General features: G+C 36.7%; 1 protein-coding gene across 1 annotated transcript in view; it reads right to left on the bottom strand.

The window, feature by feature from the left end:
- The window catches only part of EYS (eyes shut homolog), an 873,960-nt gene that overhangs the window by 130,147 nt on the left and 719,043 nt on the right, over positions 1-24,770 (bottom strand). The window contains exon 39 of the mRNA XM_027809136.2: positions 1,686-1,794. Within this exon, the coding sequence (XP_027664937.2) occupies positions 1,686-1,794 (109 nt within the window). The remainder of the gene's footprint in view (positions 1-1,685; positions 1,795-24,770) is intronic.

The raw sequence follows: 24,770 nt of genomic DNA, 5'->3' as shown, positions 1-24,770 counted from the left end.
CTTTTGTAATACTCATGCTTAACTTTTCAAATACTGATTTTAAAATATCCTTCTTCACTTGGAATATGAGTGGTAAAAAGAATTGGCTTGGCTAGCAATGGGAATAAATTAATTAGACCTCCTAGAAGTAAGAAATTTCTTCTTTTCTTTTTTTCTTTGCTTGTGTACTTTGTAAAGAAAATAGTGGCTCTGGAAGATTAGGAGCAGATCTATGAAGTGTAATAGTAATGAGGATATGAGATTCATGCTACATGCATACACAAGGAGTTATTCTGGATTAAGTATAATTTGGTGCCATGAATGAATATACCCATTCGCTACAGCACATTAAGTGCTCTCACGCTTTGTATTGTTTTACCCTAAAAGTATTCAGCTGGCATGCTCCAGGATTACTCTGCAAGATGAACCAAAGTGTGGTGAGTGGGGATGACCAGAACATTCACTTCAAAAACCCACTCATGATACAAACTGGAACTTAAATGTGGACCCTCACAAAAAGAAACAGAGAAGAGTTGTGGACTTTCTTAGGAATCAAAGAAATTTCCTGATGAGGGACAGAAATATTCTGATGTATGGTCTTGGTGCATGACATCAAAGGTGGCCAACTGTAAGTTCTTCTGTGAGTAAGGTACTGCTGGCTCCTCTGTATAACTAGGTACTTATGGGTAAGTGCTTTCCCCAGATTCTTTATGCAGAAGCTGCCAACAGCGTTAGCTTTAGGTTCTGCCAGAGTTATGAACCTGAACATAAAAGGAAAGAAAAAAGAACCTTCTCCAGCAGAATATCAGGCTGATCATCTGGCAGCTATAAACAGACAACTGATTGGGCTAATAGCAATATCTAATGCAAGTTAATTATTTGTATCAGACTGAACAAACACCTAGACTCTGACTCAGGGAAGAAACAGGGAAGAAATTCTGTTACTATCTGGCAGTGCATAACGTGAGATGCACATAACAATCAGCATGTCTACAGCTAACTGTCCTGACTTCTAGTGAACAAACTTATAAAGTGAGCTGTCAATCACAGTTCAAATTCTCAAGTCTAAAAACATTTAAAATGTATCATGCAGAAATAATCCTGTGATGAGGGAATGACGGTGATAACATGGAGACAAAGTGTAACAGAAAACCTCAAGATCTGGGAAAGTTGGCCTATTGCCTATTTAGAATGAGTCTTCTGATACTAGTTTCAAAATGGAGACTGTAGTTTCTACAGTACTATTCAGAAGTGAATTCTAGCAACAATACTGACACCAGGTTAAGTCACTGATGATTCATAACTATCCTCCACTAAACAGTGTGGCTTGCAAATAAAAACCAACCAGAATTACTGCTTAAAAATACCTGAATTGTTTCTAATAACACCATGGCCTAGTATAACGGCATTGCTAATGTATTATTTTTCGTCTTGTAGTATTAGTGTCCTTTTCATGGACTTCAGCCAGTTGAAATAGAAGTTTCAGAGCCAGGTAAACTAAAGAAATTAATGGAAATACCAAGGATGCTTGATGTGAAAAGACATATTGAAAACAAATTAAGTACATATTATGATAACCAAGGAGGAATCAAATTTCCTTCTTTAGAAAAAGTTAGAATGCCTGTTCTCCTTTGAGAATAACTAAAGTGCATACGCTGATGAAATGTTCAAAGCAAATAGCATTTTTTTATGTTTTGCAGACTCACCTGAGATGCCCGATATGAGAGAGAAAGTCTGTGTTGTACAGGAGGATTTCCATCTGCAGCCATTTCAATCATGCAGTAACCTTCAGGACTGCTCACAGGCAATATATAGCTGGAAGGAAACAGAAGATCTCATTACTGTTTATGCTGTTGACAGCAGAGTATTCAAACACACAGCAAAGGCAAGGTGAAAAAGATGCTTCTGCCTCCACAAAGGATGACAGTCTTTGGACACTAATAGTTCCAGTTTCACGACTACTTGGACTACCCAGGAGACAAAATATGTAAGTTTTTTTTACTAATGTCTCTCTGTTTTCTTTCCTACTGTTCTTGACTCTAGGTTTGAAATGTATACAGATACAAAAAAGAAAGAGATCTTTACATACATAAGTGGGTATTGATAAATTTTAAAGGCTAACTGTTGCTGACATACAGTCTCCCTAGTATAGAGGATTGTTGGACAAGGAACATCAATGTTGAATGATGCTGAACTCCCTAGGTGGAAATTTCCTTTTCCTGCCCTACAGGGGAAACAGAAATGGAATAGGAAATGAAAGGCTGCATAGCTCTGAGCAGCAAGATTACACTGTGATATAGTTATCGCTACTTGGAAAGCATGCTGTTTAAGTAAACTCTGGTCTGAGCTTCAGAGATAAAGAATAATATAAGGTTAAGGGAATTTGTAAAATAAATACTAGCGAACATTCAATAAAACACTGTGAATTCTTCAGGTTATTTCTATTATGAGATCTGATGAAATGCTATTAATGGTATCAGCAATAAAAATTCAGTCCAACGATGATTTTCAAATATACTTGTTTCGTATTTAGAAAGAAAATTTGCATAAACATTATTGCAGCAATGGAAGAACAGAAGAATGGTAGTCAATAGATTCTTTAAATCTGACTGAGGTTTACTGACAACATGCAGCCTGCACATGAAACTCTGTTCAGTCAAATCCATATAATTAAGTTCCCAGATTATTACATAAAAATATAACAATGTTCTTGTTAAAGGCATTACAAGAACAACGTTATATTTTTGTGTAATATTTCGCAAATGTTGCACAACAGATTTTATGGAAGGTTCTCAAAAAATTATACATTCATACGGGCTGCCAAATTTTCCATTTTTTTAGCTGAACAAATGGTAAAGGACAATGACAGGAACATCATAAACTATTTTGTGTTGGGATAGATGAATTTTTATGTTAGGCCATAGACATATGAAAGAGTTAAACTATTTTAAAACCTATTACATCCTGAGCATGAGAAGCATATATTACTAATCAGAGAAATGACCTCAGCACTGCCAAGGACAAATTTACTCCTGGATGAACCACATCAACACCTACTATGCCCTCAAATGCCTCCCTTTTCATATGTCATGATCTGGTTTGTGTGCAGCTTTTGTGCCATGGTATGATTTATCCCATGCTATGCCTTGAGCATTGCTTTTCTACCCCTATGTTTACAGTCTTACTGTTTTATCCTCCTGTCTGTAGATTCAGTATGAAATTTAGAGCCTCAGTTTTCACCTCTGAAGTCACTGGGAACATTGTATTGACATAAATGGATAAAGTATTAGGCCCCCCCTAATGAATATTTGTAACGTTCACTGCAGTGCAGTGATTTCTGAGTGAGCAGCAAAACAAAGTGCATCTACTAACACAAGTCTCACAGGCAGTGTATCTGTATCAGCAGGTGATGCAAGCATATTAATAAATCCTACCTTTCCAGTGATTATATTGCTTCTTGTTCCAGAGTTAATTCAGTCAATACTAACTCATTGACTTTTCACTGTGCTTTGCTGCATGGGGTTGAAATTTGCTAAATTATTTCACCTTTGTAAGCATGCAACACTTTTCCTATTTTTGAACCAGAAGCAACAATAATTAATTTTTTTAAAAAGACTGAGATATTTGAATGGCATTTTCTATTACCATCTTTTGAAATGAGTTCTAGACCTCTAGACTATACAAATGAGTTTGAAAAATGTTCATTTTTCTTTTTTATTTTAGGTTAAAAGAGGTCATGTTTTAAAGTGTATGTTAGGTTAAGTTCCTTCTTATGTAGTCTAAAGTTAGCATAATATTTTGATTTTGAATGTAGGCAGCCAGAAGCAATGTCTGCTGTTCTGAAGATCACTCTTTTCACAATTTCATTATAAATTAATTGTGTAAACAGAAGTTCCTCCTTAATAAATAATGGGTGTACTGACAGATAGTTTTGTGATCATCTTTTTACATTCTTGGAATAAAGAAAATTTTGGAGAAAGTACTTCCACTTACTGATTTCCAACCATATGTAAATTATATTTTGAATGTTATTTATTATTCCTTCTCATATTTCAGCTGCTGGGAATTGTCCAGGTAAATCACAGTGTATAAGGATAACTTTCTCAGGTAAAAGAAAATCAACTATTTAGGACATTCTTGGGAAAACCAAACTCAACCTTTCCTTAATACTTTTCTACTCTGAGTGGATATTGTAGTATAGACCTAACATACTCATAGCAAAACCTACCCTTTGCCACTGCCTTGTTTCTACTTCTCAGGAAGGTTTCTGAAGTATATCACATATTATAACAGTCCAGCCCACAAAGAACAAAAGTCTAACTGATGTGGCAAAGTTAATTAAGAATAAAATTCATGTAATGGAAAAGAACACTATGGTCTATGTCAGTTTGATCATCTTTAAATAAAAAAGCATCCAAAATAAGCCTTAAAGATTACTTGATACTGACATGGTCTTTACTGCACTATCTTTATCTAGGCAAGTCCAAGTATCCTAAATGCATATAGATAATAACACAGTCGTCCCAATGCAGGCATACCTGGTGATCCATTCTACCTTTAAACAAATGAAGAAAAAAAAAAAAAAAGAAAAAGAAAAAAAAAGAAACAAAAGGAAAAAGAATAAATAAATTCCAAAGAAAAAACTCCAGTATCTATAAACAGCAGGTATTATACAGTGATTTTGATCATGAGTCTCAGCTTCACAAAGGACAAAGATTTTTTTTTTAAAGATGCAGCAATGAAATTTCAAAGAAAAGAACTGATTTGTTTGATGTTAGCCAGTAGATTAGTGACTGAGTTGTGAGAAAAAAAAACCACAGGCTGTAAGCAACAACCTACTGCCCTATATTCTGGAGCACACATTAGGAATGCTACCACTATTTTCTTCATCATTTGCTCCTTTCTCTGCAAGCATTTCCAAGCAAGTAATAGTTGAAATTTCTCTCTGTCTTATGCCAAAGAAAGGAAAAACTCATTTGAAATGTGAACAAAATGAATATTTTTCATGCTTACTTTACCAAAAAATTAGGACTGTTTGAATTTGCTATATTACTCAAATATGCTTAGAATAGCTTTTAGAAAGAGACAGAGCATGGAAAATTATAGTCCAAAAGACAGTTTTCTGAGGAAAATTATGAAAATAATGAAAAATGGCAATTAAAACAGAAATGCTGTCTCTTTCTTATGCAAGACATAATTATACTAGTTTTTAAAAACAAGGACAGAAGAAAGAATGTGCTTGAAATACTGTGCAGCAGAAATGACCTGAACTAAAATACCACTTCATGTAGCATTATAACTTGATAATATTTTTTTATAATCTAAGATTAAATCTTTCATAATCTTGCTAATGGATAAATACAGTTGTATTATTTCATGCATCTCCTAGAAGACTGAAATTCCTTACCCACATTAGAAAAGATAAAATGGAACTGATGATTTATTCTCTTGACATTTTTTCTTTATTTTTCTAATTAACCTTCTATTATGAGGTACTGACCTCACATAAAGAACACCTGAGATGAAAGTGGCTAATCACTGACATCTTTAAATTTTGAAGTATTTTTAGTTCAGTTGTGCTTTTTCACTTGTTTAGATGCTGAAGGTGTTTCAGTCCATCTACCTCACATCTCAGTGGCATTTTAGTTGCATTCAAAGCCAGTGTACTTTTCCCTCCAGAGACAGTGACAGGAGAGAATGCAATATGATTCCTATTGCAGGATTATTTTCTCAGGCACCAAAATTGTGATTTATGCACATCACGCTTGTTATGATATAAAAGGGATTCACAACGCAGAAGAGAATTGTGTGTGTGTGGAGTAGTTACGGGAAACGGGTGTGTGTGGAGGACATATGGGAATGTTATATACACAATAATCTAAATAGGTCTGGAACCATGTGGAGCTCAGCCTGTTCCTGTAGACACTAAGGTACATGCCTGATCTAGTCAAATGTTTGTTTCCATAAATTTGAAATAAGAAGAGGTTCAGCCTTCTTTTCTGCACTTGGCTTAGAATAACATGATTTTTCGATAGCTGCTGTGGATTTTATATAAACTTGTTAAGAACAAGAATTAACAAAGGATTTACTACAGGGGCTGTTTCTTTACAAAGGACTCATGGACCTCAATAGATGCAAACCAGAAGTTATACACAGTGATTAATGCTATTACTAGTTAAATCTATCTAAATGATTAATTCTGTGCATGAACACTGAATTTCTAACAAAGTGCAATGATTACCAAACACACTCATACCTGTGGCAGATTTGTGGATATGAAGTAATGGATTAGTTTAGGCCTGGAAAAGATATTGAAAGAAATCCTCTTACACTAGCTAAGATTGAGGCATTTCCAAATCAAACATTACCTGGTATAATTGTGCTCAAGCAAATGTTTTAGCTTAAATTATCACAGCTACTTCTCCATGTGGAAGTGCAAGCATACATATTTTTTTTCTTTTAAGCTAGTCACCAGGTGGCACTAAAGAAGCATAGTAGAAAGCATGAATACAAAATTTATACTAATGTCTCTTCTAAACATTGGAAAGACTGACTTAAGCTCTAATTGATAGCATGATTGCTTCAGCTTCCAGTTTATATCAAGGGAAACACAGTAAAGTATCTTAAACTAATTATATATTTGACAATATGGATGAGAATAGGTCTGGAGACTGGAACTTCTGGAAGATTTTGAACTGCATTCATGCATTATAGTTATCTAATGTAATCATGTAAAAATGGTGCATTCATGCTTGTGTAAACATACTTAAGAAAATTTAGTTTATAGCAATTATGTTTTCTATATAGTGCTGAAGGTACAGCCATATTTCTAACAGATTAAGGAAAGGCATAACAAAATTAAAATGTCAGATCATCAGGTATAAAAAATCCCCAAGCATTAGAAAGAGAACCAGCCTCTGTTCTTGTCCAAGCTAAAGTATCATGGAAAGTTTTTTTCTGAACAAAGATCTCACACTGCTAGAAGACCAAGGTTTCTGATCTTCTGAAAAATGATTACAAAGTAGTTATACTACTGTCCATTTTCTAATGACACAATCGGACAATTACATTTTAGATTATTTGCTCTTTTTCTCCTTATAAGCTGACAAACACTAGTCCAACATAACAACTCAACATAGGAAAAATTCCCCAATAAAATCCTTTTTACTGAAGAAGTGTCAATATTAAACACACAGTATAGAATAAGTCCCACAGAACACTGAAACAGTGGCTTCTTTTACACCCTTGATGAACCAGAGCTGTTGTCAAGGGAACATCTAACCATCTGTCAAGCAATACAGGAGATTGTTCAAGAACAGTGATTTTACTTTTGACTGAGCATATTCAATTCACAAGTGTGAATATCTGTACTGTGTCTTATAGTTTTAATAATCTCTTGGCACTTATTTCCAAAATTCTTGCACTTAGCACTTTTTTTTTCTTAAAAATATATGTATTTAAAGGATTTAATAATTAAAAACCTACTTCTGTTCCCAAAATTAACTTCAACATACTGCTTCCATGGAAATGTTCATATATTTCTTTACCCTCTTCTATTTCAACGAGGTCAAGTTTTGTTATTTCTTACCACTTTCAATTACAACACTAAGAAGTGACAATTATAAAAATGAATGTTTCGTTTCATGTCTGACATTTTATTTTAAATCAATGAAACATCTGTCATAACCTCCAGCCATTCAGCACCAAATTTCAAATTTTCTAGTTGCTATGAGCTGACCGAACTGTAAAAGCATACTGGTAGGGGAGAGGGGGAGGGAGAGAGACAGGTGAAGGAGGTAGACAAAAGCACGGAAGTTGAAAAATCCCAAATGACTTTGACCCCAATAGTGTTTTGCAGTTATCTTTTGATGCCCTTTTCTTTAAGATTAAAAAAACCCAACAAACAACAAAAACAAAACAAGCCAAAAAAACCCACCAAGATGTGAGTGAACATTTGGAATGCATTAGAGGATGATAAACTCCTGGCCAACCCTGAACTTGCTCAAGACTTGCACCTCCAGCTTGATGTGCATAGATCTATGGGACCCAATGGGATTAATCCCAAGGTACTGAAAGATCTGGCCAATGTCATTGCAGGACCTCTCTTCATTATTTTTCAGTGGTTTGGGGAGTTTGGAGAGGTCCCAGTTGACTGGAAGCTGGCAAATGTTGTCCCAGTTTTCAAGAAGGGAAAGAAGGAAGACCCTGGTAATTACAGGCCTGTCAGTCTCACTTCAGTGTCTGGTAAAATTATAGAGAAGGTTATTCTGGGAGTTATTGAAAAACACTTGAGAGACAATGCAGTCATTTGTCATAGCCAGCATGGGTTCATGAGGGGAAAGTCCTGCTTAAGCATCTTAATTTCCTTGTAGGACAAGGTCACCCATCTAGCTGACCAAGGGAAGCCAGCAGATGTGGTGGGTTTGGATTTCAGCAAAGCTTTTGACACCATCTCTCACAGTATCCTTCTGGATAAAATGTCCAGCACGTAGACAGACAAGTCCATAACACATTGGGTGAGCAAATGGCTGATGGGTGGGTAAATGGGTGATAAAGAGTAAATAGGGTTACATCAGCCTGGTGGCCAGTCACCAGTGGGGTTCCCCAGGGCTGAATTTTAGGACCAGTTCTATTCAATGTTTTTATAAATGATCTGGATGCAGGAATTGAATATACATTAATTAAGTTTGCTGATGATACTAAACCAGGAGGAGCTGTGGACTCCCTTGAGGTAGAGAGGTCTTACAAAGAGATCTGGAAAGTCTAGAGAGCTGGGGAATCACCAACTGTATGGAATTTAGCAAGAGAAAGTGCTAGATTCTCAACCTGGGATGGGGCCATCATGGTTATATGTACAAATTAGTGGATGAGAAGCTGGAGAACAGCCCTGTGGAAAGAGATCTGGGGGTCTGGGTTGATGACAAGTTGAATATGAGTCAGCAGTGTGCCCTGGCAGCCAAAAGGGCCAACCATGTCCTGGGGTGCATCAAGCACAGTATAGGTAGCAAGTCAAGGGAGGTGGCTGTCCTACTCTACACTGCACTGGTGTGGCCCCACCAGGAATATTGTGTGCAGTTTTGGGCACCTCAGTATAAGAAGGACATGGAACTCGTAGAGTGTGTCCGGAGGAAAGCGACCAAGATGGTTAAAGGTCTCAAGGGCAAGACTTCTGAGGAGCGGCTAGGGTCACCTGGCTTGTTCAGCTTGGAGAACAGAAGGCTGAGGGGTGACCTCATTGCAGTCTACAACTTCCTCAAGGGTGACAGTGGAGCAGGAGGTGCTGGTCTCTTCCCTCCGGTGACCAGTGACAGGACACAAGCAAACGGAATGAAGCTGCCTCAGGGGAAGTTCATATTGGACATTAGGAAAAGGTTCTTCACTGAGAGGATGGCTGGTCACTGGAACAGACTCACAGGGAAGTGGTCATGGCACCAAGGCTGTTGGAGTTCAAGGACCATCTGGAAAATGCTATTAGTCACATGGTTTAGTTTTAGGTAGTCCATGAGGAACAGGGTGCTGGACTTAATGATCCTTACGGGTCCCTTCCAACTTGAGATATTCTATGATTCTATGATTAGTTGTCAGAGCTCTGGGTTTGGAGAAGAAAAGAAACATTAGCTATTAAAAGCTCTTCTGATGGAGCAGAAAATCTGACAGTTTTGCTGATAGTTTATTTTCAGTGTTTTCTTAATTGGGCTTTAGAATGTCTGGTATTTGTGTAAGATTCAAAAGTTCCTCACTATGTGAAGAAAACCAGTTAACAGTCCTTGGCAGCATTACGCTGAACATTACATTCCCCACTACTGCTGACACCTTCCTCATAGCCACACATGAAAGGCTGTTCTTCCTAATGATGACAAAAAATAATTCTCCTATTTGTACTTAAATTCCTTCCTTATTCCTTGATCAGTTTTACTAGAATATGTAGGAAAAGAACTTAGAAAAATACACAAAGGTGAACAAATTTGAGAGAGTGATCCATTAAGGACAGCCAATTAGCATACATAAGAGTGGACACAGTAATGCACGTGAATATTTTTTGAGGTTTAGCCTGCCTTATGAATCTAAGCAGTTGCTCTGATATGTTTGTACCCAATAATAAGTGTACCATAGCTCAGATAAAAATGTTATTTCTTGTCTGTCTCTATGTCTTATATAGCTAAGGTGTGATTGTATGGCATAGTGGGTCCTGCATACTGCACTGATTCTTCATTCAAAAGGAAATTAGAGGTCCTGTTACTGGCTACTGCAGAAAATGAAAAATATTTCAAAGTGAAATGGAGTATTTTCCTACTATTATACATTATTGATCTTCAGCTTGGTTTGTTCCTAGGTGCTCCATATTGCATTGATGCAAAATACTACTTACTGTTTTCAATGAAGAGTTGCAAAAAGGACTGCCTAAAAAATCCTGAAATCTGAGTTTTTAGAGCACCTACTCAGTTACATTGTACTTTGACTTTGAAAGTCTTCCAAATACTCCATTCTCTCCTCATTGTGGAACCAAGGAAACATAAAAAGGAACTGTCTAGCTGTTGGTTGAACACAGATACACAGTTTTATGAGTATATCAGTCCCAGTCACTTTCAACATCATTTTCCTTTTACATTAAATATTTCTTATTTGCAATTGATTATAGATTTATTGACTGGGTTGTTTTATCCACAGAACACACTTGATTTTCTGCCAGATTTGAATTTGTCTGTGGGAAATAACAAACATTTCAGTCAACACTTCAAAATGTATGAGGAAGTTTGAACTGAACTGTTCATATGATACTTACACTAGAACTCGCTGTGTAATACACAGAGAGATTTGTTATGTAATATCATAATTTTTGTACTAAATGCCTCCTTCCCCCCCATTTTTCCACATAGGTCTTTTAAAAAATCTTCAAATTTACATGTCTGAATGAGAAAAGCAACAAGAAATAGAAAAACATTATAGCTCTTCCCCATGCGATTTTGCATCCTCCAGGAGGTCATAATTTTCTTAATAAAATCTGACCACATAAATAAAACTGGTATTATGTTACCATTTTAAATCTTTCTTAGAGATATTTTATATACTTTCCTATAAAAATAATACAGTTTGACTTAAAAAAAACCCTAGTATTTGCCTTTTGTTTCTTAGCAGACTTCCAATTAGCATAATTTGTTGTACATTTGGAGAATGCCATTTGTCAAAATTCTGACTTTGAAATTACCATCACAGTACTTGCTGGGCCTTCTGAGAACAGGCCAGATTCTAACAGAGTGTAACACATGTCAACAGACTCGTAGTAACACAAGAGAGAAAAATATGGCCAGCTCTTCCTCAGTTCTGATTAATCCAGGAAGAATAATAGCATCCTTACATGGCTCATATTAAAGTTGCTGAGTCTCCTCCAGTCATACATATATCAGGCTATAAGAAATGAAGTATCCATAAGAGAACAACACTTCTTGGCTTTCCATTATTAACATGATGTGAGAATATACTTTAAATATTATCAAAGCAAACCTGTTAAATTTAAAACTTCTTTACCATGCGTGCTTCCATATTACCCAGTTTTAATACAAAAAGATTAGTCAGTCTGACACTGACTTTTTGCCATTAATTTGTTGGACAGAACCTTATTTTTTATGTTGAAAGGTATTAAAAAAAATAAGTTTATTTATTCTGCTCTTCCATTCCCATGACATTTTATTGATTTCGAGATAAAGTAATATAATAAAGACTCACCAGAAATTAGCCTGATGCAAATCATCAGCTTTTTTCCAGTTAGCTTTTAAGGAAGTGTTTTGCTAGGCTTGTTGTTATGTCCCTTCATATAATGTAGTAATAATCTATTATTAACTTAATGAATACAGTGCTTAATATGGCATAATAATTATAAGCAAAACATACTTCTCAGTGGATTTTGAAAGCTCCTAGGACTTGGAAACAGTTACCCAGCTGATAACAGTTCCATAGTAAAAATCCTTAAGAGTAGATGACAAGCTGAAAATCAGTCAACAATGTCATCCTGTTACAAAAAAGGTAAGCACAATAATGGGATATATAGACAGGTATAAAGACAGGACATGTAAAGCATTTTTCTGCTTTCTTGCAAGGTAAAGACACTGAATTTCATATTTCTTAACGACCCACTTTATTAATCAGCAGGAGTTTTGCTCAATCAGTTTTCACTAAACTCTGATCAAGTTCCTTTATTATCATCAGCATTGTTGATATCTGCATTCCCTCGCTTATATTGTTGCTGCTACATAAGGCATACTAATAGGCTTGAAATGGTGCATTGCATTGAAGAATAGGTGAGCCAAGAGAATAAAGACTAGAAAAATGCTTCAAGAACCACTGGAGATCTGGAACAGTGACCTGCAAGGTAAGTTTAAATCCAGGCTTCACTGAATCCCAAATACATCCTTTAGTTGTCAGTGGATATCTGATTTTGATAAAACCATACATCACTTAGGCAGAATCAAAGGAGTTGAACAACGCAAGTCAAATTAAATGCACAGTATAATCTCTAAGCATGTAGAAGGCTGCTACAATCAAGAAATAAGTAATCTTTCCATTGTCTCCATGTCAGACATTTTAGAAAAATGTCTCACTAATAGTACGGATATTGAGATAGATTGCATTGCTTTGTACAGGCTCCCTCACTGGAGGTTTTCAAGGACAGGTTACACAAAGATCTGTCAGAAATGGCATAAGCATTTAATTTACAAGTACAGCAAATATGACTTAAATGTGTGTCCTACTAAGGCAGTGGTGTAGACTAGATGATCACCTAAGCTGTCTTGCACCTTACAACTCTATAACATTTCTATCAGAAGAATTACATATGATTTAGTGAAGGAATGTTAACAGTGAAAAACTTGACTCAGATTTGGTAAAAAGTGGTATTAAAATTAATATGACATTTCCAGTCTTTCATATAATTGAGCCCACTATAAAGTAAAGAAAGAGTGAACAGGTCTCATAATAGACAAACAACAAGACTATAATAGAAGTGACTGCAGCTATCAGTGTCTCTGAATCTATATAGAACAAGATTCTGTTATACACAAATCTAATGTTACTTAAAAAACATTTTCCCAGAGAGTGATGAATGAAAGGGAAGAAAGGAAAATGCTTACAGAATGTTTTTCTAGAGAGTGATGAATAAAAAAAGAAGAAAGGAAAATGCTTTTGTTCACCTTCAAACTTATCTTCTCTCTTTTGCTGGGGAGATACTAGCAAAACTGGATAGCATAAGGAGAACAAATACACTTTATCTCACCTAATATTATCTACCTTGCACTGAAGATGCAATTTCTTTACTTAAAGTTGGCGTACAGTTTTTCATGCATTATATAGAATCTAACACCACCCCACCCCACCCCACCCCCCGAAATTCATGTTTCTGTATATGCACATTACTAGCTGAAAATGGTAATATCTACTTTAGGTGAAACAGATACTGTTTATGTTAGGTTCTACTGAGCTTGCTTTATGCCTCACTTACTCAAGCTCTGCCAGTCCAGCAGTCAAGTATATGATGCTTTAGTAGATTGGTTAATGGGACTCTTCCTATTGCATATATCACCGAGCATACTACAGGCAGCGTGCATCCAAGGATCATTTACTTCAATGGAATACTTTTCTTCAACACATATATATTATGAATCATGACTTTAAAGAGATCTGCTCTCAACTGGATCCTTCAAGGAAAAAATTCTGCTCTTAATCATATCCCTGCAATCTCACTGACTTCACAGGGACTGCACTGGTGTAAACACAATAATACATCAGTGCACTGTGACAACCAACTGATAGACTGCAAGATCTCCATTTCACACATGCAAAAATGGGAATAACACAAAGTTTTTTGCAGAGTTTTGAAGCTACAATAAATTTAATAGTTATCATCATTAGGATAGTTATTGTTATCATTATTCATGATCATGACAGTATTGGAAGACCAGATTGTTACAAAATTGATCTTGACAGTAGGCACCAACTCCTACAAAAACCTGCGTTCTAATCTGAGTTTTAGGACAACATGCTCTTGGAAGAATGGAGAATATGTATCGCACTTGTGCTTATGAACTGACTACTCGCTGTTGGATCGTAATAGGCTTCTCTGTGTATTTTGTGAGCTATTTTCTATCAGATGAATTCATGGAGCCACTGGTTTTACTGTTGATAAGAAACTTTTTAAAGCCAGTTAATCCACCATCAAGACTGAATACTGTTGCTTTCTCCTGTTTCTGGCAGCGTTGCCTCAGATTCATGTAACAACTGGGTACTTGCTGCACCTGAACAAGGCTGCCTTAATTTTCCCTATAGCTACCTTTAACCCTTCTTTGAGCCTGCAGTATACCAAAGTGAAAGACTTCTACTATTCTACTCTTTGGGCCTCCAGAAATGAACAGTCTTCAGGGAAAGTGCTTGCAGCCTTTTGCACAGTTTGTTCTTACCCTCTAATCTGGCTTCTCTAATTCACTCATTTTTAACATAGATGTAATTGCATTCAAGCATTTTTACTAGAAATTGTATGATGTCAAAAAGGAAAGTTTGGTTCCTCCTTTAGCTAAACACCTCCAGTTAAAGTGTATGCAACACCTAATAAAATGTGTGGAAAACATAGGGAAATTAAACTCTAATCTTCACAGAAAGAATATTCTGGCATGAAAAAAGTGAAAACCTTACACAATAGGTTTTAACTTGTTCTTCCCTTAAGTCCAGATGAAATAATTTCAGCAAACAAAATGGCAAACAACCTCCCTAACATTGATCTCAAAAGTCATATGCTTTATTCTAGGGGAACAAAATAAGGTGATTTTGTTAAATTAGAAAAAGTCAGAACAAACACCAAACACAACAATGCAATATATTGATGAAGGGTGAGTTTGGAGAGTTCTGCTAAACAATGAATAAACTGAAGCCTAAATTTGATTGCAGCAGAGCACTATCTTTAGAAGAATACTCTGCAAAAGTATAAGATTTTACCAACTCAGAGATCTTTCGTTTTCAAAAGAAACATGACAATCTGTCCATTATCAGCCGTATCATTCTCTTTAAGTACAATATCACTTGTTACAGTGATTTTGAACACACTGAGAAAGAGTGTTGGATCATGTTTCCATTTAAAAAAACCATTAATTTCAGTAGAAGCTGAGTATAACTTCATATAAGTAACGTTCAGTATTATCTCCCAGTGAAGAAATTAACATTCTTGTAAGCCTGGCGAAAAATGAAACAGAGAGTTGGTAAACCTCAAATTTCAAAAACTATTTGGCCTACATTGTTGCATTGCAGACTGTAATATCACCTCTTAAAACTCCTTGTTAAAACATGTATCTACTAACTGATTCTCATGCATATGAAAGTACTGGTGAAAATAAAGACAAATAAATCAGTGTATGCATGTATAGAAGCAACGGTCTCGTGGAATGGCTATGACATACTAAGTTTGAAGAAAACAGATGAATACACACATTTCTGAAAACAACGTTTACCTACAGCATGGTTATATAACAATTTGCCTACAGTGGTTAAGAATTTTTCTATATATACATAAATTGTGCTTGTGAGAATGGTTAAAACAGAACAAAGGAAAGAATAAAAGAAATTAATGAAATATCCAAAATACCATATTTTGAGTGTGGGAAATTCCACTCAAGACAATATTGAGAAAGGTAATTTCAAACAAATGTTGATGGTTCAATTGTCCTAACGCCTCATCAACAAAATGCCTCAAATATGTGTTGGAAATATGCTCACAAAAAGACGTAGTAGGTAACGTCCTACCAATTATGTCTGTCCTCCCCTGAGGAAGGCCATCACTCCCAGCAGCAGAGCAACCCTTCCGGATGGAGTTAGCGAAGAGTTTAGTATTGCACTACAGTGCAGGAATGAATTATTATGTTGAGCCATCTTTAGATATAGTCTTCCATTTACTGTCTCAAATAAATCTAATCCTATGAATGAAAATTAGAAAGCTACCTGACACATGAATAAAGCTGTATCAATGCAATGTTGTACAGATAACAGTGCAATATTGCACTGATCTCTGATTGAGAATCTTCTATTTTTTTACCTATTACTGACAGAAGAAATACAATAATGAGTAACATACATTGCTACTACCAGGCAGAACTAATTAATTTTCCTTCGCATACTCTGCTGGTCTAAAATGAACCGCTACCTCCCCTCTACATGGGAAAACTAAGAGAAAAATAGGTTAAGCAATATGGTTAATGGGAAACCGACTTTTTAACCTGAATGCCAAGAGAAGAAACAATCTGTATACTTATACTGGAAATTCTGAGGAGACTCTAAAGAATAAAATCCTTCTGTTGTCAACTAGTGGAAACCTTGACATCGAAGGTGGCATCTTTGCTAATACTCATGACTAAGAGACATCCTGCTGGCATCTCAGTTTTACACATTTAAGTATCAATTAAAAAAAAGTATTGGTATTTTGGTTTCAGAGTCTTTAATGCTCATGTCTTCTAATCCTCTGTAACCTTAAGTCTTTGGACCTTGGAGCTACTCTCACATTGCCCTAATTGAGACTTAGGCAATTATGTGCTTGCTTCTCATAGTGATATTCAGATAACCTCTTCTTGGACTCTGCTGATGACATTCAAGTAATTTTCTTCTTCACATTCTCAGAAGCATCCTTGTTGGAAAAAAGAACAGGCAGACACCTAATCTCTCTTATAATTCAGGAACAACTGCTGAAGCACCTGTATCATCTACCATTTTATACTCCTAACTCTTCTATAAAGGTCTAAGAATGCCTAATTCAGTGGAATTACATTAAGATCAGCTGAAAATATGGCAAGAGAATGTAAGTCAGGGCATAGAGTCCAGGACAGCCTCTTAAAATAAGATACCGAGTTCTCCACCGTACTGCTTAGTTTAGCAAATTATTATTTTAGTGTCATTGAAGGTGCAAATATATGTTATTGCTAAGGAATAGTTTTCAATGTATGAAAATAATTATCACTAACATTTTATTTGTGGTAGGCATTACTTCTTGTGCTGTCACAAACAAAGAGGCAAGCACACCTGCACAGTATACTGCAGAAGCATAATAATTTGTAGCCCAGATGAAATTGGGAATGAGTAACTGAGCTTTCTTAGCAAGCGGAAACACCAGTTAGGAAAGTAATCTTTGTGCCTCTAGTGCTCACCAACATTTTGCCTCTCATTTTGACACCATCAGTAAGAAAGAAGGTAAGTCCTTGTCATCATAATACCTTCAGGCCCTCACCAACACATGTAAGAATCACTCATTTTGGATAAATGAGAGAGAGCAGTGCTACAAAGAGTGCTGGGCATATTAAAAGTCTACATTCACAAAGCATGAGCAACTCAATGACACAAGCTAGAAATGTTTAATGACACATGCACTTACCAGACTTTTTATTGATTTGTGAAGCCTAATTGCTAGGCAATGTAACCAGTTAATTGTGTTTTTTAGTAACTGTTTCTTGACTAATACTTATTTCTTTGAACACACAAAGGAGCAGAATGGCACAGATCTGTACTTTCAGAATACAAACATAAATACAGAACTGAACAGAACTTGAAGTTTACTGTTGTCATCTAAACTGATTGAAGGGGTCAACTCACCTTTATCTGCACCGGAGTCATTAGGTATTTTGTTGCAGTCTGCTTATGATAACACACAAGCTGTGTTTTTCCCTATCATCAAAAATGTATGAGCTTTAGAACTGCTGTGTCAAAGAAATTAAATTATCATAATATTTTTATATGTCCTTTGTACTTGAAGCTGTCTAAATCACAGCATCCAACATGAACAGCTAAGAACATTTTGCTAAACTATAACCAACTATTAAAAAAAAAAAGAAAGAAAAAAGATTGCTTTATGGTGATATGTTCATACATATTTTAGCTGCAATCTTTTTTAAAGCTGCTCTTAAACATACATGAAAGTAGAGGAACATAATGCTTACTCCCTATTTGAATATAAAAAGGTAAATTATAGATTATAAAGTCATTTGGAAGTGCTTTGAGAGAGAGTACTTAAATAGTCAGGTGTACATTTTATAATGGATTACAAATGCTTCACCTATTTTTTTCAATCACTTTTATTAGTGATGTATATTTGAGCTGAAGTGTATTACTTGGAAAATAAATACCGCACAAGATTCATGAATATTAACCGGGGAAAAAAAAGTATGGTAAATGTAACAGATTTAGCTTGTATGAGTTCACAGGCTACCCTTTATTAAGTTTTCTGTTTTTTAAACAAGATAGATTACTTTCATCAGATGTTAGAAATAGAAAGTATGAGGTGTTCATGGAAAAGGACAATCTTGTACAATGTGAAATGGCTACATCTCTTCACAGGTAGACAAAATCTTACGTAGGACAGTAGCCTTTCAACAAGACTATATCTTATGAATCTAAGTTGTTAAGGAAATTCTGCAAGTGTAAACAAACAGCACAATGGCTGTTGCTGTGTATGTACAATCTGTTTTTCCTTACAGATGAGGTGCTTTCTTTTTTCATTTTGTTGTTCACTTTTCCACTTAAATATTATGAATACAAATATACATATATTGAATTTGGAAATATTAGAAAACATTTCACTACAAGAAAGAACCCGAGATTAACTATTTCATTTTAAAGGGATGCCCAGTGCTATTTACCATGAAGATACTTTAGGTAAAAATTCAAGCACTGAATAAAGTTTCAATTTATCAGAATAGACAATTGTAACAGACAAAAATTAATTCCAGATTAAGCTGTCTACAATTTGCAGCAGTTTAGATTATAGGCACAAATTGAATCAGAGACAGTTTAACTGTCCTTAAACAATGTGAAATCACAAAATTCCCTCCTTTCTGCCTCACAATCACATAATCACAGAACTAACATTTTGAAGAACCTCTGGAGATGGTCTCATAGCATCACAGAATCACAAAATGCTTTGGGTTGGAAGCCCCTTGGTCGGAAGCTCACAGGAAGGTCAGCTAAGGAAGGTTGCTCAAGATGGTACCTCAGAAGGGTCCTTCAGAATGTAATAATCACACATGCTCCAGATGCTCCTACCCTGAGCACCTCATGGTTTAATTTCTTCCTTGGGTCTTCTATGGCTTAAGATAGATGGTAAGGTGCCCAAACCCTTTCCTCATTCCTTTAATGAGCATGACCTGTGAAATATGCATAATAAGCATATACATGTTAAGCATACAACATAGTGAAAAAAGGCAGGTGCCCATTTTCCATAAAAAAAGGTCTTGTGGTTAAGGAACTTGGTTATTAGGAGACCTTCTGTCTAGTCTTCTTCAACCATAAAGCACCAGAGTGCACACTCCAAGAGAACAGCCTAATCATCCAGGTGGAAACTAGAATGGGCTGAGATGGAGTAGGATCAATTTCCAGCCTTCTCACTGAAGGCAGGCCACTACACAGAAAGGAATGTATCACTTGCCAGGTCACAGGAAGAAATACGAGAATGAACTTTAGCACCACCATGAAAGGGACTCACCTGGCCCAAGAAATTCTTACAAACTTTGAAGTCATTAAGGTCACTGAAAAATATACATGATGTCTGGTGAAAACATAACAGAACTATTCTACCTCACTAGCCTGAAGTCAAGCTGCTTCTCTCTGGTTTTATTAAACTTCTTTTCTGTATTAGGAGAGTGACTTTGCAGTATCCCAAAGGGGAGGGAACCTCATAAAGTATGGGTGTGAGTCAGGCCTGTCCCATACACAGTCCTTCTCCTTACCAATTGATACTAAATGCTGCAACTCAACACATTGGAGTGACACATAGTCACAGAGGTGCCTGGCTACCTCTGCAGTCAACAGAAAAAATAAACCCACTGGAGTCGTCTGAATGAGCCTGAAGGTCAGACAATTTTTAGTCATTCTGACACCTAAGTGTCCTAACAGGGGCCTAAAAGTAGACACTTTTAATATCGCCCACCATAAAGCCAAACCAGGGGTCCTCAAACTACAGCCTGCGGGCTGGATACGGCCCCCCAGGGTCCTCAATCCACCCCCCAGTATTTACAGACCCCCCCCCGCCCCCCCCCCCCCCCCCCCCCAGCCAGGGGTTGGGGGGGAAAACCAAGCAGCCGCAGATGACCTCCTGCCACTTGTTTGAACAGTTTGAGGAGCCCTGGTATAAACTGATTTTTACATTTCACTGCTCTTTTCTGTATGTTTGTATTCATGATTCTAGCTGGTCCCATTACAGCATTCCCTCTCCAAAGGTTATTTTATGTTGTTGGGGTTTTATTTTGTTGTTGTTTTTTGTTTGTTTGGTTGGTTGTTTTTACTGCAATAGGTAAAATAATACTGGGCACTACAGAAAAATGGATGGTAACATGATCACACTGTTGATGTGATTTTACTCAGACGATTCAATGATGATCAATCAGTAGCTGAGTTTCATCAAATAGCTGAAAAAAAAGTTTTGCTTTAGAATGCAAAAACAGAAGACCGTTGTCTTTCATTTCAAGTCACTCTCTCAAGGTTTAAACACCAAAATAGCAAGAACAAAACACTTAATAAAAAAAGATCAAACTAAAGGTATCAACATATTCCAGTCTACATACTGTATAATTGCAAGGTTTGGAGAGGAAATGTTGGCCTTCAAATTTAAATAGGGAAGTAAAAAAAGTGTAATTTCGAAGAATGTAGTTTAGTAAAAACATTTCTAACCCGGTCAGAAGAGCACTCATAGCAGTATAGTTCTGACATGCCCATGAAGTTCATGAAGCAATCCCTAGGAGGCCTCTGAAGGACCCAGTGCACTACACTACCTCATTATTTCTTTAGGTCACTAGGGAATTGAGCACTAGGGAATGCCAATAGTAACTGACTGCCAGCTAGACTATGCACTGCTGACCATCAAATTTTCCGCCCACTTAGCTGATCTGGATGTAAGGGTATTATTTGACACAGTGATGAAAGCCTTGTTGAAAGGACAGCTGTAGGTTAAAGCTAAGTTGAACTGTTTTTAAATGTTTTAACTGAACAGCAGTGAATTTTAGGAAACAGCTTTACCTACCGGACATAAGCTATTTATTTAGAATATTTTAGTTTTCAGCTATGCATATCAGCACTTTGTGACTTTGAATTTCATAGTAACAAGATCTCTGCAAATCTTGTATCAGAGAAGAAGCTGAAGCAAAGACAGGTGAAAAGACTTGCCCAAGATCATGTCCCAAGAATGCCAAATATGGTAGGTAGTAAGTGCAAGTTCTGTGATTGTCACTCTAATTAATTGCTCCTATATTAAGTTACTAGAAATTAAGAAGAATTAATCTAAACCCAACTTGCTTTTAAAGAATGTATGCACTGTATTGGTAAAACTGCAGCAGTTAAATACTTGCTTGCCTTCAGTCAAGATTAAGTGCTTTACTTAATGATGAATCTGGAAAACTTCCTCTGTCATGCATCTGCCTCTTATTTGTGAGATAGAGGAAGAGAGTGGGCAGGAAGATCATAGAATCAAAGAATCATTTAGGCTGGAAAAGACCTTGAAGATCATCAAGTCCAACCGTTAACCCAGGACTGCCAAGTCCATCACTAAACCATATCATTAAGCACGACATCTACGTGCTTTCTAAATAATTCCGGGGATGGTAATTCTACCATGTCCCTGGGCAGCCTGTTCCAAGGCTTCACCACATTTTCAGTGAGGAATTTTTCCCCAATATCCAATCTAAACCTCCCCTGGCACAACTTGAGGCTGTTTCCTGTTTTCCTGTTGCTTGCCACCTGGGAGAAGAGACGGAGCCCCACCTGCCTACAACCTCCTTTCAAGTAGCAGTAGAGCGCAATATGGTCCCCCAGAGACTCCTTTTTTCCAGGCTACACGACCCCAGTTCCCTCAGCTGCTCCTCATAAGCCTTGTGCTCCAGAGCCTTCACCAGCTTCGTTGCCCTTCTCCGGACACGCTCCAGCACCTCTACATCCCTCTTCAAGTGAGGGGCCAAAAACTGAACAAAGTATTTGAGGTGCAGCCTCACCAGTGCCAAGTACAGGGGGACAATCACTTCCCTTGTCCTGCTGGCCACACTGTTTTGGATACCAGCCAGGATGCTGTTGGCCTTCTTGGCCACCTGGGCACACTGCTGGCTCATCTTCAGCTGGCTATCGACCAGCACCCCCAGGTTCTTTTTCCAGGCAGCTTTCCAGACATTCTTCCCCAGTCCTGTAGCACTGCATGGGATTGTTGTGACCCAGGTGCAGGACCCAGCACTTCTTGTTGAGTCTCCTACCGTTGGCCTCAGCCCATCAGTCCAGCCTGTCCAGATGCCTCTGCAGAGCCTTCCTGCCCTCAAGGAGATCAACACTCTCCTCCAATTTAGTGTCATCTGCAAACTTAACTGAGGGTGCACTCAATCCCCTCATCCAGATTGTGGTGATAGGGTGAGCAGGATTAGATCAGCTAATTCTACCACTGCTTTTAGTAAACAGCTACTGGATTGATTTTCACATTAAAAAAATAATAACAAAAATAGGCTGCTGTCTGGTCAGTAAGGAAAATAAACCCAAACACCTGTGCCTGGCATATGAACAGCTTGGTGCATGCTGATGATTATTCAACTGTAATGTGTACTGCATATAACTAGATAAGAAGAATTAGTTGTGTAGTGAATCTATTATGGAAAACCTACTGCATGATTAATTAGCTTTATTTTCCTTTCAATTCCTTTTATCACCCTTTTCTTATTCAGGAAGTATTGGGGAAGCAAAGGAAGTTCTGTGTCTTCTATGTCACTGCTGAATGTTGATTTAACAGTTTGGTTAGGCAGCGAAGAAGCAGCCCTTCTTTGGCTTGAATCAGAAACCAACTCTATGCTGATGTAAATAGACATCATTATTTAGACATGTTATTTTCAAAGGGAAAGCTGCAAAGGAGAGAGTAAGAAGCTTATTAAGCAATGTTTTTAATACCCATCTTAAATCAAATCAACATTTTGGAATCTACTTGTCCTTCATCCATGATAATGATTCAAAGCACATGAATTTTATAGAAGTTCTTTGGAGCCCATAGAAAACTATTCTCAATTATCTGGGATAAAAATGAGCAGGGATACTCTCAATTGCTGGCATCTAAAAGATCTGAAATGATTTAATATGTGCTTTGGAGGAATACAATCTCTGAATTTTCATCTACCTTTTGTTTAAAGTTATGCAATTAGATTTGAAAAGTATAGAATGTATACTTGGACTTTTCCCAGTTATTGGGCAATTTAATTTATTTCATCATCTGATGATGCAGCAGCATTATGCCACGAAAGTCACAGGTGGCAAAATGTTAGCTCTTGTTTAGTTCAAGAACTTGTGCAAGGTGAGATGAGTTATACTAGCTTCTTGCAGCTCAGCTCGAATTTAAACTGAACAATTCTGTGCTGCTTCATTTCCTACTTAATGTAGCTGTAAATGTTGTGGCCCTTTGGTCTTCTGTATTCAGTGTGCAACCTTTGGTGTACTTAACAGTCTTCCTACTCATAACTGAGAAAAGTGACATCTTATCCTTTCTCTGTCTTCTTAAAGCAGATTTTGAGTAGTCAAAATAAAATAAAATAAAATAAATATCATAGAGTTCAAAGGAGAGCAAAAATATGAGTTCTGTATTTAATCACTGATTTAGTACTACATGAACAAGAAGATAAAAGCTACCAAAATAATCCCACATCCTTGCTGCAAACCTGTCAGAAAACATGATCAGCTCTAATTAAAATTATTTGGACACATAACTTTACATCACAAAGCAGTGGTATGAAATGAACTAATTTGGACAGTGTTTAACCCACTGTCTTTGGATAAGGTTTATCTTCTACACGTTAACTCGTCAAAATAAGAACAAACAGAATCTGTTTTAAAGAACAAGAGAGGGCTTTCCAAGATTGAGGCCTCATTTTGGGTCTGACTGCCATACTTGCTTGAGTGGTAAAATATCTCGTTTAATCTACTGTTAATAAGGAGCAATTGTAGTCAATCTGAGACTGTGCTGATGCCAAAAAGAATGGTGCTCAATAGCACCTTGATGCAGCTGTGCAGGGAGTGTGATCCAACTAAAACCCAAATTAACAAATCACCCCAAAGATGATCAGCAGAATTTCTGCAGCACTTCACAGTTAATCAGACTAAGTTAATCAGCCTTCTCTTCAATTGCCTGCCCAGTAAGACTGACACTACCTTCCTGAGAAGAGGACTTTAGTAAGAGATACGTAATTCCAAAATCTGATCAGTGTAAAACTCACAAGAAAATAAAATGTTGCAGGCATTATATTGGCTCAAAATACTTTCTGCTGAAATGTAGCATATGCAATAATATAGAGCCATTTGCCATTCAGTATGAATGAATGTTGTATGTCTTGGAACGTGTGAACACTTGAACGCCATAGGATTACTTTTTAGCATTCTGAGACTTTTTGTAATTTTAATTAGACAAAGCAAATGGTGATGCTTACCACTTTTCTCTATTACTAAATAGAAAACTTCCATATTATTAAATGTGCTCTGTGTTTTGGGAAAATAATAATAATAACAAACCAACCTAAAAGTAAACAACACTTTCTGGCTTAAATTTGAGGCCTAAAGAGATTAAAAGGAAACAGATGAAATATAGGCTTTAGAAAGCATTCCTAGCCCTTGGAGCAGGAACTGGATATTTAGCAAGGCCAGCAATATCACATAATTGGCTGGGAGAACATCAGTGCACCACCACACTGAGCTCTAAAATTGAAAAACATGTATATACATTTAGCACAGGCTACTTCTGAGATTATTGTCTGCATCAAGTAGCCAGCAAA

This window comes from Falco cherrug, chromosome 6, assembly GCF_023634085.1.
Source record: "Falco cherrug isolate bFalChe1 chromosome 6, bFalChe1.pri, whole genome shotgun sequence".
Classification (NCBI taxonomy): Eukaryota; Metazoa; Chordata; class Aves; order Falconiformes; family Falconidae; genus Falco; species Falco cherrug.
The sequence above is the reverse complement of the archived record's forward strand: the minus strand, read 5'-3'. Positions and strand labels throughout refer to the sequence as shown.